Raw genomic sequence first — 14,829 nt, 5'->3', positions numbered from 1 at the left:
ATTGATCCGAAATTCTAGCCTGATTTCCTAAGATTTGGTAGTTATGGTTGCCTTATTCGATCCATGGCCAGCTGCTCCTAGCAGTCGTGTGATTTGATGGGATATGCAGGATCTCCTAGTCAATTCTTCAAAATTTATCAATCAAAGCAAAGGTCAGCTGAAGCAAAAATTGATGGCTGAGCATGGTGGTTTTTGGAGATAGGGGTCGGCGGTTGATGCATGGGTTGGCGGCTGATCCTTGGATCAACCACGATCAAAGTTAGCCAATGTCATCGGTTCGAGCATAAGAGATTTTTTGCCTATAACATATGCCCCTTACTACCGAGTTTGAGCCAGAATCGGATCAGATGAAGAGAGTATAATAAGTCAAAATTGCCCAAGACACGTGTCACTGGCCTAGTCCTCTGATCAAAACAATGTGTCCGTGCCATTTGGACGAACAGAAATGTTGCATCATTAAGACGTGCATATAAATACACCCTTCAGAGATATGATTTCGATCCATCTAGTAGGGACACATTCACGAGCCAATCCAGATAGATCATCTCCCTGATGAAGCCAGCGTTGATTAATATGTCCACCTCTTCAGAGATAGCTTTCTGGCATTCCGAACAAAGCTTCGTTTCTTTTCTTTGATAGGTCAGTATAGGAAGTCCACGTTCAACTTATGCATCATGGCTTTAGGATCGATTCCTGGTATATCTATAGCCGATCAGGCAAAAATATCTATATTTTTTTATAAAAAGGAGGTGAGTTATTTTCTGGTTACCTCGCTTAGGTTCGACCTGATCCAAACCATGTGCTCGTTGCTCCCATCATTCAAAGAAATTGTGACGAGATCTCCATTAGCTATGCTTGTTATTCAATAAGTTTGTCGCGGGTGTCTAGCCCCTCGACAGGAAAAGCGTTGAGTGACCTTTCTCCTTAGAGAGCGACTGTGTAGTAGTGCCGAGCTAGTGTTTGATCTCTTCAGATCTCTCTGACCCCTTGCTTAGTTAGAAACTTCATCAACTAGGCCTGCAAATGGGTCGGATCGAACTGGATCTGAGTGATCCTGATCCGATTCGATTTCTTGATCGGATCTTGATATTGGATCCATATTCATCTCGATAAAAAATCAGATTTAAATCGGATCGGGTCCATAGCCAAATTTATTGACCTATTGGATCATTCAGATCGGATCGGATCCATATATAATCCGATCCTAACCATGAAATACAGATTCGGATCGGATTCAATTCGGATCGAGTCAAATTACGGGTTTAATTTATTTGAAACCTACCATCAGTGAATACTAATGCTAGATGACAACTAAAAAATATCTTTTTTTTTTTTTCCTCCAATCCTCCAACTATAGCTTCTAATAATTAATTGTATTGGATAGCAGAGGGAAACAAGCAGTTTTTGAGAAGGGTCAAGATTTCAGAAGTCCACATAAAAGAAGAAAAGTAAAAAAAATATGAATTTTATATAATGATATAATTGTCCCAATCTAAAATATCATATATGGGGAATACTTGTATATGGTTAAAAATGAGACCGCATATACTATGGATGACACAATATCTATGTATATTAGAGTATGCTCTGAAATTTTTTAAAGTCAACAAAATAAAGTTAAATTTAAGAAGCCCTCTTTCTTTTGTACCTCATGGTACGGTAAATATAAATCAGAAGATTTAAAAAACTGAGCCCAGCAAGAAGCCAGAAGAAGAAATCGAGATGCCATTCATTTAAGTTATCAAGAATCCATTCAGTCTTTTCTCCTTGAATTGTTATAGATATTACAATAGTCAAAATAAAAGAACCGAAGGATTTTGAAAATTTTTAGTTTTGAAGATTTTTAGTTTAAGAATCAGATGGGGAAGACCGAAGGATTTGAAAAATTTTGGCCAAAACCCAAATCCTTATTTGGGTGAGTCACTCAACTGGGTTCGGATCTTATATTTGGATTTGGATTGGGTCAAATCATGTATCTTAAGATCCAAATTAATCCAAAAGTCTCCACGGATCGGGTTGGATCCAAATTCAGAAAATCCAGATCCGATTCGGAAAAGAGAATGGGTCTAATTTTTGAACCCGACCCGGCTCCATGGGTTTTTTAAATGGGTTCAGATCAGGTCTAACCAGATCGGATTGGGTCGGATCATGAATCAACCCGACCCATTTACAACCTTATCATCAACAGATGGTAGGTTGGCACCACGACTCTGAGGGCATTCAACCCCAGTCGCCCAAGGATCGTGTTGTATGCTTAGGGTACTTTGACGATAAAGAAATCAATTTGGGTAGTAGAGTGTCAGGGCTCCTGACTAGTCATGACCAGCAAGGTAATGATCCCTTCGATCGATATGGTGTTTTCGATGAAGCCTACAAGAGGGAATCTAGTCTACCCAATTGATCTAAGAAAATGTCCATTTTGGATAATGCATCATAAAATAAAATATCAGCTGAACTTCTATTATCTACCAAAATACAGCGTGTATCATAGTTTATAATATTTAAAAATATAATTACCGCATCATTATACAGGAATTGAACCTTCTTCGCATTCTCATCAAAGAAAATGGTAGTCTCCTCAGACTTTTGCCTTTTGGCAGACTCTCCTATCTCTAATCTACCGCACCCCCCAGTGATGGCATTGATTACGCCAGCTGCAAGTTAGTTTTTCGTTAGCTCTTCCTGCTGAGACTTTTCTAGCTGGTGAGGTGCCCTCGATGGATCCTCATGCTCCTCCCTTATGCGCTAGATGAAATAATCTAGTTGACCCTGCCTAATGAACTTCTTGATTTTATCTTGAAGTTGGATACAGTCATCAGTGTTGTGTGTAGTTGCGGTGGTAGAGATAGTACTTATTGCAATTGTGTTGATCCAACCAAGATCACATTCTCTCCATTTTGAGAAGCTGCTCTCTGATCTCCATGAGTACTTGAGTCCTAGATATATTCAGAGGGGTATAATTAGTGCATCTCCTCTGTGGAGATAAGTGCCTCTGTGATGGATGGTGCTATCTTCGGAGGCTTTTAGGTCGTTGGCTCCAAAGAGGGATTCTGTATCGTTGGTGTTGGGGTGGAGTTTTGGACTGTGACCAACTCCTTGAGGAATCTTATGGATTGGGGAGAGTTGAGGTCTTCCTTCTTTTCCTTGATCGTAATATCGATCGAGTTTCCATGCTTTTCGAAGCCTTCTTTGACTCAAGCGTATTTCTCAACCTAATCCAATATTTTTATGAAGTCCTTCGAATACTTCTTCTCCAAAGAGAAGAGGAGAGAGTTCTTCTAAAGTCCACCCTTCAGGGAACCAGATTCCTGGCATTGCTTCTTGTTGCTAATGAAATGACTTACGAACAATCGGCTCAACTAGTCGAACAAGTGAATAGAGCCTGACTTCAAGCCCGAATATCAATCCTAAGCTGCCTCTTTAAGAGTCGAAGAGAATGCTCGGCGTAGAATTTCATTACTAGCTCTATAAAAGAGCACGAGTGTCTTGAAACTCTCCAAGTGATCTATCGGATCGATTGATCCATCATAGTTTTTCAACTGAGACATTTTGAAGTTGGCAGGAAGCGGCTCCTACATAATTCTCTCACTAAAAGATGGGTCGATGCGGAAGTCGGTTTGATCATTCCGATCTGCGACCTAATGCTACAGCACCTCAATTCATTGATTCATCTCTTCGAGCTCGCGGTCTATGTTGACGTCATGGGCTGTGTAGACTTCTGTATGGCATGATGGACATCAGTTCGGAGTAGATCCTTTGTTAGAGTAAGGGATAGAAGAGTGTCTCCTTCACTCGAGACTCCGACGTCGACTCAACCATATCTGCCTTCCCAACTATGGACTTTGAGGGGGAGGCTGAGGTGGTTGCCGTTGGGGTGCCTTCTACACTAGGCTTGTTTATTACATGGCATTAACTGCTGTGGCCAACGTCTGTACCTGGGCAACCAATGTATTAAACTAGTCCCGATCCACCTCTGCAATCGATTGAGAAGGCTGCAAGGCATCTGCGATAGTTGAGCAGGGGCATGATTTTCAATTTGATTTTCGGCTAGCCAATCCATCGTGGTATTGGAACATCGTGAGGAAATTCTTAGCGATGACATAGTTGCAAATCTTATACTCCTTCCCAAAAATGGGCCTGGACCCTTTCTCTGGCACCAATATATTGCTGCAGATTCCTAGCTTGAGCCGGATTGGTTGAAGTTGGATAGTGATCAGTGAGGTGATGGCGATCGAATCTACAAAATAAGTCCTTAGTCAAGATTGGCATCAATGGAGACTCTCAAACGATCAAATCAGAAACTTACAGAATAGATGGGAAGGAGCGCACGAGAGAGAGATTGTATGCCTTAGGGATCCCCTGGTTACCTCCATTTATAGATTGAGGTGAGAGCCTTAGAAGGAAAGAGTTGGAGGCTATCCTGACTCTTTTAGGTGTGCTTTTCCAAAATTTTTGATATAATTTTTCAGGATTTGACAGTTGTGATTATCTTGTTCGATCTACGGCTGCTGCTCTTAGCAGTCGCATGGTTTGATAGGATGCGTGGGATTTCCTAATCAACCCTTCTAAATTTATTGATCAAAGCAGAGGTTGGTTGAAGCAGAGATTGAAGCCCGAGCTTGATGATTTTTTGAGATGGGGGTCAATGGCCGATGCATGGATCTACGACTAATGATAAATCAACAGTCGATTGCGAGGTCAACCATGATCAAGATTAGCTAGTGTCTTCAGTTTGGACACTAAAAATTTTCTACCCATAATATATATTTTTTTAAAAAAATAAATTAAAATTTATTATACTAATCTATTATATATATATATATATAGAAATTAAAAAATAAAATATTTAATAAATCAAAAAAAATAGTTGATGCGGTAATTCATAAAGTAGTCCACTGATGATAATTAGCCGCATATGCCAATATTCAGTTTACAATATTATTAGCTTCTCTCTCTCTCTCTCTCTCTATATATATATATATATATATATATGGTATATATATATATATATATGGGAATGTAAATGAGTCGGATCGGATTGGATCATGAGTGATTCCGATCAAATCCGATTCTTTGATCGGATCTTAATATTGGACCCAGACCCAACCCAATAGAAGATCGGGTCGGATCGGATCCATAAATAAATTTTTTCATCCAATGGATCATTTGGGTTGAATTGGATACATGTATAATTTAGTCCTAATTCATAAAATACGAATCTGATTTGGATTCGGATTGGGTCTGGATTGGATCATGGGTCAAATTAACCAACAGACATCAGCTATAGCTATTCAATCAATTTTCATGAGTGGAGTTGAAGTTGATCTTATAAGTTTACCATCCAATGATATTCGCAATACAATGATTTTCGGAGTGGTCATCAACATGTGATAATTACAACATAGAAAACTGTCAAGATATACCTCACGTACATATGAAAGCCGATTATGAGATACAATTAGAATTGAAATATCTATTTCCTACTAATCTCTAAACTTCTTGAGTTGGAAAGATTGTGTAAGTTTGATATGGAAGGTTTCTTATGGAGTAGAAAAGGAAGAAAATAATATTTATCGACTATTCTATCAGCTTGAACCAATGGATGCCACTTAATTATGGAGATAGAAAGGGAAGAAGATAATATTGTATAGATAGGCAATCTGCTATAATTTATTCCAAGCCTATGGTAGTATATAATAGGTTGCATTATATAATGGATTTGAATCAAATCGGATTATTGAAAGTAAGATCTGTATAAAATTAAAAATTTAAATGGATCTGATTGGATCAGATTAAAATTTAATAAATTTAGATTCGGTTCAAAAATTAGAATGGATTTAATTTTCAAATCTGATCCAGATTCAATTATTCAGATTGAATTTTTATGAGTCAATTGGATCAGATTAGGATCAGTTTAACCCATTTATAACCTTTATATATGTACATGCATACATATACATGGTTGCATTTACTCTTCGCCTGGCGGTGGCTCTGACTTCCCTCCTTGTTTCATCAGCAGGCGAAAGCTGTCGACACTTCCAGGTGGGTCCGTCACTCGTACCGACCGAGGCTGGCACGGTGCGCTTCTGCATTCGCAATTTTTCATCTCGTACAATCGCGTCATCGTCTCGGCGATTTTTTTTTTTCTTTTTCTCTTTTATGACGGATTTACTACGGCAGGATGATGAAGCTCTCTCTCTCCGGTGGCATTGTGCGCAAAAACTAAGAACTCATACAGACGCTTCTTCCCATTGGAAAAGTAAGAATAGCAACTATCGGCTGGACCGAACCGGGCAGCTCATCGCCTGTCATTGACGGCCCCAGTGATTGACGCCCAGGCCTTCATGAGCCACGACTGACGCGTGGCGGTAGGTCGTTCCCGCTGAATATATGCATGCGCCCGTCGGGTGCAGCTTGGCCTCTTTGATGAGGTGGCACGGGGCCCACCGCGTCGATTTGTTCACTCCACGATGACAGATCAGATGGGCTGCGGAATGCTGCTTTTGCTGTCTCCTATTCCCTTTTTTTTTTTTTTTTTTCTTCTTTTTTTTCGTTTCAAGCACTTGATCAGGAGTTTGATCACAAATTATAATGATCGGCAGTAATTGACAACCATCTGATGCTATATAGGTATAGAGTTATTAGGGACACGGATCCGATCTAATTTCATTAATATTTTGATATATTTATTTTGATGGGATATGTTATCATTTTTATAATTTTTTTTAATTTTATATTTTATAATATTTAATATTGAAGATAATAAAAAAATATTATCAATTTTTTATCATGATTTTTTTTGATTCAAAAAATTTTTTATGTAAATTTTGAATTTATATTAATCTTTATTATTTTTATTTTTTTTTTGTATTTGATATTTTGCAGATGCTTTGTAGCCTTCCCTTGCTGGCAATCCCTAAAATAGATGGGCATGTCTACATGATGCATGGAAATGTGTATTGATGAGCAAGAACTCGTTTATGCGGGTTCTAGTTGTCCTCCGAGCTTATATTTGGATATGGCTCGTAGGTGGCTTTTTTTTTTAAATTGCGGCGTCACGCGTATAATCATAGGGAATGAGTAAGAGTTTCCAAGGCTCTCGTGATCTGCTTGCCACTTATGTGTACTCGAGCAAAACAAAGTTTGAGCTGCTATTTTATTTCTAATCCTGTGCTGCCGCGTAAGCAAGTAAATTAGTGTGCAGACCTACGTTTTGGCAGCAGAACATCACTATCATGATGCATTCATTTCACGCACGATGTTCCTGTTTCTGATCTTCCGAAAGCTTGGCGATCAGGTGTTCTGGCCAATACTAGGTGCGAACAAACTTCATGTCGCCCCAGCTTTCTAATAATTATATATAGACGTCTAAATTACGCTGATATGGTAGACACCGCGTACTTTGAAATTATTTTTTTTTTATTTTTTTATAATTTTTTAAATAATTTAATAAAAAGTTTTATTTAAATTTAAATTTAAAAATAATTATTTATTTAAATTTTAAATATTTTTTTATTTGAAATATAATTTAAAAATAACTGTCTAAATATCATGAAATAATCCAATTGTCCCTACAGTTATAAAGCAACACAATATTATTATAAAATAATACTGTACTATTATAAAATAATACTATACTATTATAAAATAATATTATATTATTATAAAATTATACTACACTATTATAAAGCAATACTGCATTGTTGTAAAATAATACTATACTATTATAGAGTTATACTACATTATTATAAAGCAACACTGTATTGTTGTAAAGTAATACTATACCATGATAATATAATATTATCTTAATATAAAAAAATACTGTATTAATATAATATAATAAAGTAATAATATATTATTATAAAAAAATACTACACTAATATAATATAATATCGTCTTATAGTAAAAAATATTATATTAATATAATAAAATAATACTATATTACTGTAAAAAATATTATATTAACATAATATAATATTATTTTATTGTAAAAAAATATTATATTATGATAATGTAATACTGTAGTATTTTAAAAGATATAAGCACGTAAGAGTGTAAGGATAATTTTAATCAAAAATAAATAATTATTTATAATTTATATTTAAAATTAATAATTATTTTTATATAAAATTTATTTAAAAATTTATTTTTAAATTAAAAATAAAATTAAAAATTTATCTTTAATTTTTTATTTTTATTTTTATTTTTATTTTTTTAAAAATAAATAGATTAAGCATAATTTACCTGATGCGGTGATTCCTTCTGCCCAGGCACTGGGTTAGAGGCCTGGATGAGGCTGAGGGATGGCAGCCTCTATTTTTTTTTGGTATTTGAAGTAAAAATCTAGCAGACTGAAAAGCTGGAAGTGATCATTACTCCATAGCGGCACGGACACGGTCCAACAATGCACGAGACTTTAAAACCACGTACCATCCTTTCTCCCCTTTGCGTGACCATTAAGAACGGGGTGTACGGCAATTGATATATCTACACCGATTTAAAAATTAAAAGAGGTGGTCGCAAGCTCTCCCCAGTAACCACCGCCCGGCACGGGGAGCAGGAGGCGGCTCAGTTTCACGGCGACGCGGCGTGCCAGACTCTCTCTGGCTCGGCCCCTACGGTTTAAGTGCGCAGGTGAGGCCGTGTAGGCCCGGCCAACGTCGTCTTCCCGCTCCGTGGGTCCCAACGTTATCTTGGAGCCCCAACCACCTATCCATCCTGTCCGCATGAATCCATGTGAGACCATGATCATAGCTGAAATTTCCATATTAGCCCTGAGTTTGAGGCCATTAAGTTGATGAGAGATGGTGTCGTACAAATTGATTCACCCCTGGTTTTATTCGAGCTGAACCTGGATCAGAGATATTTTCGGCTCAGCTAGGTTTGAGTTAGAATACCAGACCAATCTTTTGGAGGCAGTTGTTAAATTCGAGTCCTTTTAGCTTAGATTCCATTTATCCGAAGAAAACAGTTACGATCCAAAGATTTGATTTGACATGGACTGAAGGGCAAAGCTTATTTGGATCAAATAAGTTAGACCGGATTGGTTATGATTGTAGCCAAAGTTTTGAAGAGTGATCAAGTTCTTTTGCGCTAGTCGTTTGTTTGGTTCGCCGCTTTGCCTGCATGCAACATTTGATTCTTGCTGACTTGGGATTAGGTCATGCAACTTAGATTAGATATTATTACAAAGATAACCAATTTTTCAATCTTTGACATCAATCAATATGCTATCTTGGTCATCTATCACCAATTCATATACTAATGGTGGTTGTTCGATTCCAATCGGACCTTCCGGAACATTTCTTTTGCTCGTGCAAACATGAACCGATATTTTCACTATGACATAATAATTATTCACCATCGTTGCATCATTACGGTATAATAATTATTCAAATTGTAGGTCCATTAATATCATAATTGAATTCAAAAAAATTGAGAAAACACCCAATGGATTTCATTTTTTCTCTCTTTCGATTGCTTTCTAAATTTTGACTAATTTAACTATCAAAGAATCCTTAATTGAATAATCTCCAATAAGTAAACTTGTGGTTACAAATGTTGGCTCCTTGGTTCATCTTTCAAATGACCTCCAGTTCAATTGTCTATGGACCTCGTCTGAAGCTCAGCAACAATAGATATAATTACCTAGGTCAGGTCATATGATCAACCCACTAGAAAAGATAAGATCAGCAAGTGGCAATGGATTGGTGAAGGTTGCACGCTTCACTGTTTGAACTCCAGTGGAGCCAAAGTCGGTTCTATAGGGCCCAATGTATAGCCATTCTTTGAAACTTTTTCAACTTAAACGTCTCCCCGTGGAGAAGGGCAGTCATTTGTGAAAAATCTGGCAACCGATACTCCTCAAACGGACCAATCCGACAGCTACGACCAACAAACAAGCAAGATGAACCCAATCTCTTTCCCTTGATAATCTCCATTTTTCGCATTCAACTCTGAAGAAAATCGACAAGAAACATTACCAGTTTCGTTTGAACGGTTTTCCCACTAACCGTGCGAATGCTTGCACAGTACATGGACCTCTTATTAATCTATTCCTTCCTTCTCTTTTTTTTTTTTCCTTTCTAAAACTTTTCTCTCTCCAAGTTATTCCAATCCCTGCCTTGCCAGGTTGAAACGAATAAGATTCAAAACCACTAAATAAAGTCTCTCCTTTCTATACAGTCCCTCGCAGAATCCAATCACTTTAATTCCGATCCACACCTTCTTCCGGAACCACCTCTGCAACTCAGTTGTCCACGGGAAAAAAAGAAAAAAAAGAAAAGAAAAGAGAGGGAGCACCCTTTTCCTTTGCATCAAAGCCGCGAGTAATATGGCATAACATAGGCATGAATAAAAAGGCCGTAGATAATGAAAAATTTCCGTATTTCGTAGAAAGATTGAGAGGAGTGATCAGAACCGTCCATCTCTCTTTCTCTAGAACCTCCACTCTTTCTTCGTATGGTGGCATTGGAGCTGTGTTTAGCTGTCCCTGATGTTTTAAATCTCTTACTCTCCTCCAAAAGCCCCTTACAAAGCAGCCCCCACAGCACTCCTCTCCATCAACCCCAATCCCCTCTCTCCTCTCTCTCTCTCCCCCCACCCATCTTAGGAGGAGGATGAGATGAAGGAGGATAGACTAGAACTGGATCTCCTCCTCCTCCTCCTGGTGTTATTTCTCTCCTCTATTCTCCCTCTATCCTCCGCCTTCTCCAGCCATGGCCTCACCGACGCGGAGGCCGGCTACATCCGGCGCCGGCAGCTCCTCACGTACAGAGACCAGCTCGGCGGGTGCGGTGAGAACGTGACTGTGGACCCCACCTTCGTCTTCCCCAACCCCCGCCTCCGCAACGCCTACATTGCCCTCCAGGCCTGGAAGCTCGCTATCTTCTCCGACCCACTCAACCTCACCGCCAACTGGGTCGGCCCAGATGTCTGCAACTACACCTCCGTCTACTGCGCCCCGCTCCCTTCCGACCCCCACCTTACCGTCGTCGCAGGCATCGACCTCAACCACGGCGACATCGCCGGTTACCTCCCCGACGAGCTCGGCCTCCTTTCCGACCTCGCCCTCCTCCACATCAACTCCAACCGCTTCTGCGGCATCGTCCCCCGGACCTTCGGCCACCTCCGCCTCCTCTTCGAGCTCGACCTCAGCAACAACCGCTTAGCCGGAAAATTCCCCGAGATCGTCCTCCAACTCCCTTCTCTCAGATACCTCGACCTCCGCTACAACGAGTTCGAGGGCGGCGTCCCTAAGGCTCTCTTCGACAAGGATCTCGACGCCATTTTCATCAACAACAACCGCTTCGTCTTCGACATACCGGAGAACCTGGGCAACTCGCCGGTCTCCGTCGTGGTCTTTGCCAATAACCGGTTCCGTGGCTGCCTCCCGCGGAGCATCGGCAACATGTCGAAAACGTTGAACGAGATCATTTTCCTGAACAATGGGCTCACAGCTTGCCTGCCCCCGGAGATCGGCCTGCTCAAAAGCCTCACTGTTTTTGACGTCAGTTTCAACCAGCTCGTCGGGCCGCTGCCCACCTCCATTGCCGGGATGCTGAGTTTGGAGCAGCTGGATGTGGCTCATAATCTTCTCTCCGGTCAGATCCCGGCGCAGATCTGCCTGCTTCCCCGCCTCCAGAACTTTACCTACTCGTATAACTTCTTCACTGGAGAGCCGCCGCAGTGCCTCAGGGTGCCATCGTTCGACGAACTTCAGAACTGCCTGCCTGGCCGCCCGGCACAACGATCGGACAGCCAGTGTAAGTCCTTCTTGTCCCAACCCATCGACTGCGCCGCCTTCCGCTGCGCCCCCTTCATCCCCTCCCTCCCTCCGCCGCCGCCGCCATCCCCTCCTCCACCTCCGCCGGTGTTCTCACCGCCAAATCCGGTCCTTCTTCATTCTCCTCCCCCGGTTCTCTCGCCGCCGCCTCCTCCGCCATCTCCTCCTCCTCCATCCCCACCACCGCCGTCTCCTCCACCACCATCCCCTCCTCCGCCCTCACCACCTCCTCCATCCCCACCCCCGCCATCTCCTCCCCCCCCATCCCCATCTCCGCCCCCTCCATCCCCACCCCCGCCGTCTCCGCCGCCTCCATCCCCACCCCCGCCGTCTCCTCCACCACCATCCCCATCTCCGCCGCCGCCGTCGCCACCACCTCCATCGCCCCCGCCTCCTGCTCAACCTTCGCCACCGGCGCCCATCTACTGCGTCCACCCCCCACCGCCGCCTCCGCCAAACTCTCCTCCACCTCCGTCGCCTCCTCCCTCGCACTTCTATCCTCCACCACCTTATGCTTCTCCACCTCCACCACATTACTCGCCGCCGCCGCCACCTAACTCACCACCGCCACCACCCAACTCGCCGCCGCCTCCACTGTATTTGCCGCCGCCGCCACCACCAAACTCCCCACCACCGCCGCCTCCATGCATGGAGCTGCCTCCGCCGCCACCATCACCGCTAGCTTCTCCTTCACCAGCACTAGTTCCTTACGAACCCCCACTATCTCCTTCTCCTCCACTGCCTTCACCACCACTTCACTATGAGCCGCTGCCTTCGCCATCACCACTACCCCCGCTTCATTATGAAGCACCCCCTCCCCCTTCTCCATCCCCTCCGCCACCTCCAAAGCCTTGGGAGTTCTTGCCGCCATCTTCTCCGCCACCACCCTCTCTGTATGAGGGCCCATTGCCGCCAGTTGTTGGAATCTCATATGCATCTCCCCCTCCTCCTCCTTTCTACTATTGATTCTTTTTGATAATTTTATTTCTCGCCCTCCTCCTGCCGCTGGTTTTTGTTGATCTTCCTTTCTATTGCCGATCGCCATCGGAGAAAGAAGACAAGAAGGCAGGGAGTGCTTTATCTGGCTTTTGTATTCAAAGCAGCTTGCGTCGAGGTGATGAAGAGATGGTTGAAGACATGGAGAGAGAAATGGCAACGATGGGGAAAATTTTCTCTCCATATTTATTTGGATTACTACGGATATTTGAGTTGTGAATAAATGGCTATGAAGAGACGGAATCAGAGAGTGAGAGTTGTATAGAGAGCATGAGATTCAAGTAGATCAATTGTGGTATCATCTCCTCCTATTATACTCTGTTCTTTTTATTTTGATTTCATAATATGATTATTTATGGATTCTTAGATCCTGGTGTGTTAATTAATTGCCTTCCACTTGATCGCTTGTAAGTGTTCGGTTTGGCTTTCTTTTCTGATACAATTGCTGTGTTATTTCATAATGCTTTTCTCAATTAGGCTCTATCTGTTCTCTCTTATGCAAACAAACCAGATCTAAAGATGGTCAAGCACACAGAGAAACAAGAACATTGAGATTTACAAGGTCTGCTCTATGGCTACTACGTTTTAGAGCGGAGATGATCAAAGCAAGTTGTCATAATGGTGGAAAAAGTATGAGGATAAAATTCAAATTACAAAAACTTCTAATTTCCCAAACTCTCAATAGTCTCGAATCAAAAGCATACTCCCAGAAGTCCTGAGAGAGACAAAACATATACGCGTGCACACGTCTAAAAGAATCGGACCCAGCCCTTGCAGCGGGCCTCAATCTCCCGACCGAGGGCCCGGAGAGAGGCCGGTGTGTCCTCTAAATATAATATATAATAACAATTTCCATTGCCTCCCGGGAGATGACTCTGTTTCCAGAGCTTATCCTTGGGATACGATGTTATGTTAGCGGGTTGCGTTCTTTGAACTACTTGTTATGATTCGGCATTTGAGTCTGAGGTTAGTAATTTCTGTTCTTTATTTTCCTACTCCTATGTTCTGTGTTTGCTAAATATAGTTTGTTACCAAGAACATGGTGATTGTCTTCAGGTATAGCCATGTTCATAGGTCTTTTGGAAGGGAGAAGAAGACCCTATTTTCTTCGCTCCTTTTTCATGGTAACTGTTGTCTACATTACCGTTCAATTTTTCTGGAGTTTCTCAATTCCTCTTTGTTTGCCCTTGGCTCATACGTATCTGAGTTGATACCAAACCATAGTTTTATGGGTGTCTAGGTTTGTGTTTCTGTAATCATTCATTGGTTGGAACATAATCTTCTTTCTGAACCTTCAAGTCATGGGACTTTCCTGTCACTACTTCAATCATCAGAAGATAGTCTTCTCCACCATCTCCATCGACAGCGATAGCCTTGAAAGCTATTTTTTCAACCTTTCTTTGTAGATTTTGATCCTATTTATGTCTCATGTTGGATGTGACGGTTTCTGTGCTGAAAACTTTTTCTACCCATTTGTGGCTTAGGATGCCATCCATCTCTATAGCTCTTGACTTGGAATGAGTTAAAACTCTCAAGTTGGAGTTCCACTCATCACCCATTTGTTTTGGGGGTAGATGGTGGCCAACTCCGTTCTTTTGTGTAGGGCACACAGCACATAAGACCAGCATGTGTCTCTGCCACCTTTTTCTCCGGATCAGAAACTGTCAAGAAGCCAAGCCACCGTATGGTAGAAAACCTAATTCTGCAAGCCAGCCAGTCGTGACTTGGTGCAACCCCCAGGATGCATGTCCAAGCCCCAGCAATTGAATGATCTTAAATGTGCAATTAATAGTTTTCCCTTCTGGTTAGTTCTTTGTCGGAAGCTTTTGGTCTAAACTCGTAGTCATCACATCTTGGTGCCAATTAGGTGCAACTTGTTTCCTTAAGTTGGTTTTAATTCTACTGGCTTTACGGAATGGTTGGTAGGAATCATTAATACGATGATTAACTTTGTTATAGATTTTACCAATTTAGGATCTTTGCACTTATGTGACTAGGCTGAGGGGATTGACGCCCATTGATTTGCTCAAGCCACGTGATCATTTTTT

The 14,829-nt window shown here is 41.5% G+C and overlaps 1 protein-coding gene across 1 annotated transcript; it reads left to right on the top strand.

Annotated features, from left to right (window-relative positions):
* Positions 1-10,577: 10,577 nt before the first annotated feature.
* On the top strand, positions 10,578-13,149 carry LOC105047736 (leucine-rich repeat extensin-like protein 4). Its single transcript, XM_073258834.1, has one exon. It carries the CDS (start codon positions 10,625-10,627, stop codon positions 12,749-12,751), a length of 2,127 nt encoding a protein of 708 aa, XP_073114935.1. The 5' UTR covers positions 10,578-10,624; the 3' UTR covers positions 12,752-13,149.
* The last annotated feature ends 1,680 nt before the right edge of the window (positions 13,150-14,829 follow it).

This window comes from Elaeis guineensis, chromosome 6 (assembly GCF_000442705.2).
Source record: "Elaeis guineensis isolate ETL-2024a chromosome 6, EG11, whole genome shotgun sequence".
Lineage (NCBI taxonomy): Eukaryota > Viridiplantae > Streptophyta > Magnoliopsida > Arecales > Arecaceae > Elaeis > Elaeis guineensis.
The sequence above is the reverse complement of the archived record's forward strand: the minus strand, read 5'-3'. Positions and strand labels throughout refer to the sequence as shown.

What these genes read in the sequence shown, in the direction of transcription:
- LOC105047736 (XM_073258834.1), top strand. Translation starts at nt 10,625, where the DNA reads ATGAAGGAGGATAGACTAGAACTGGATCTCCTCCTCCTCCTCCTGGTG.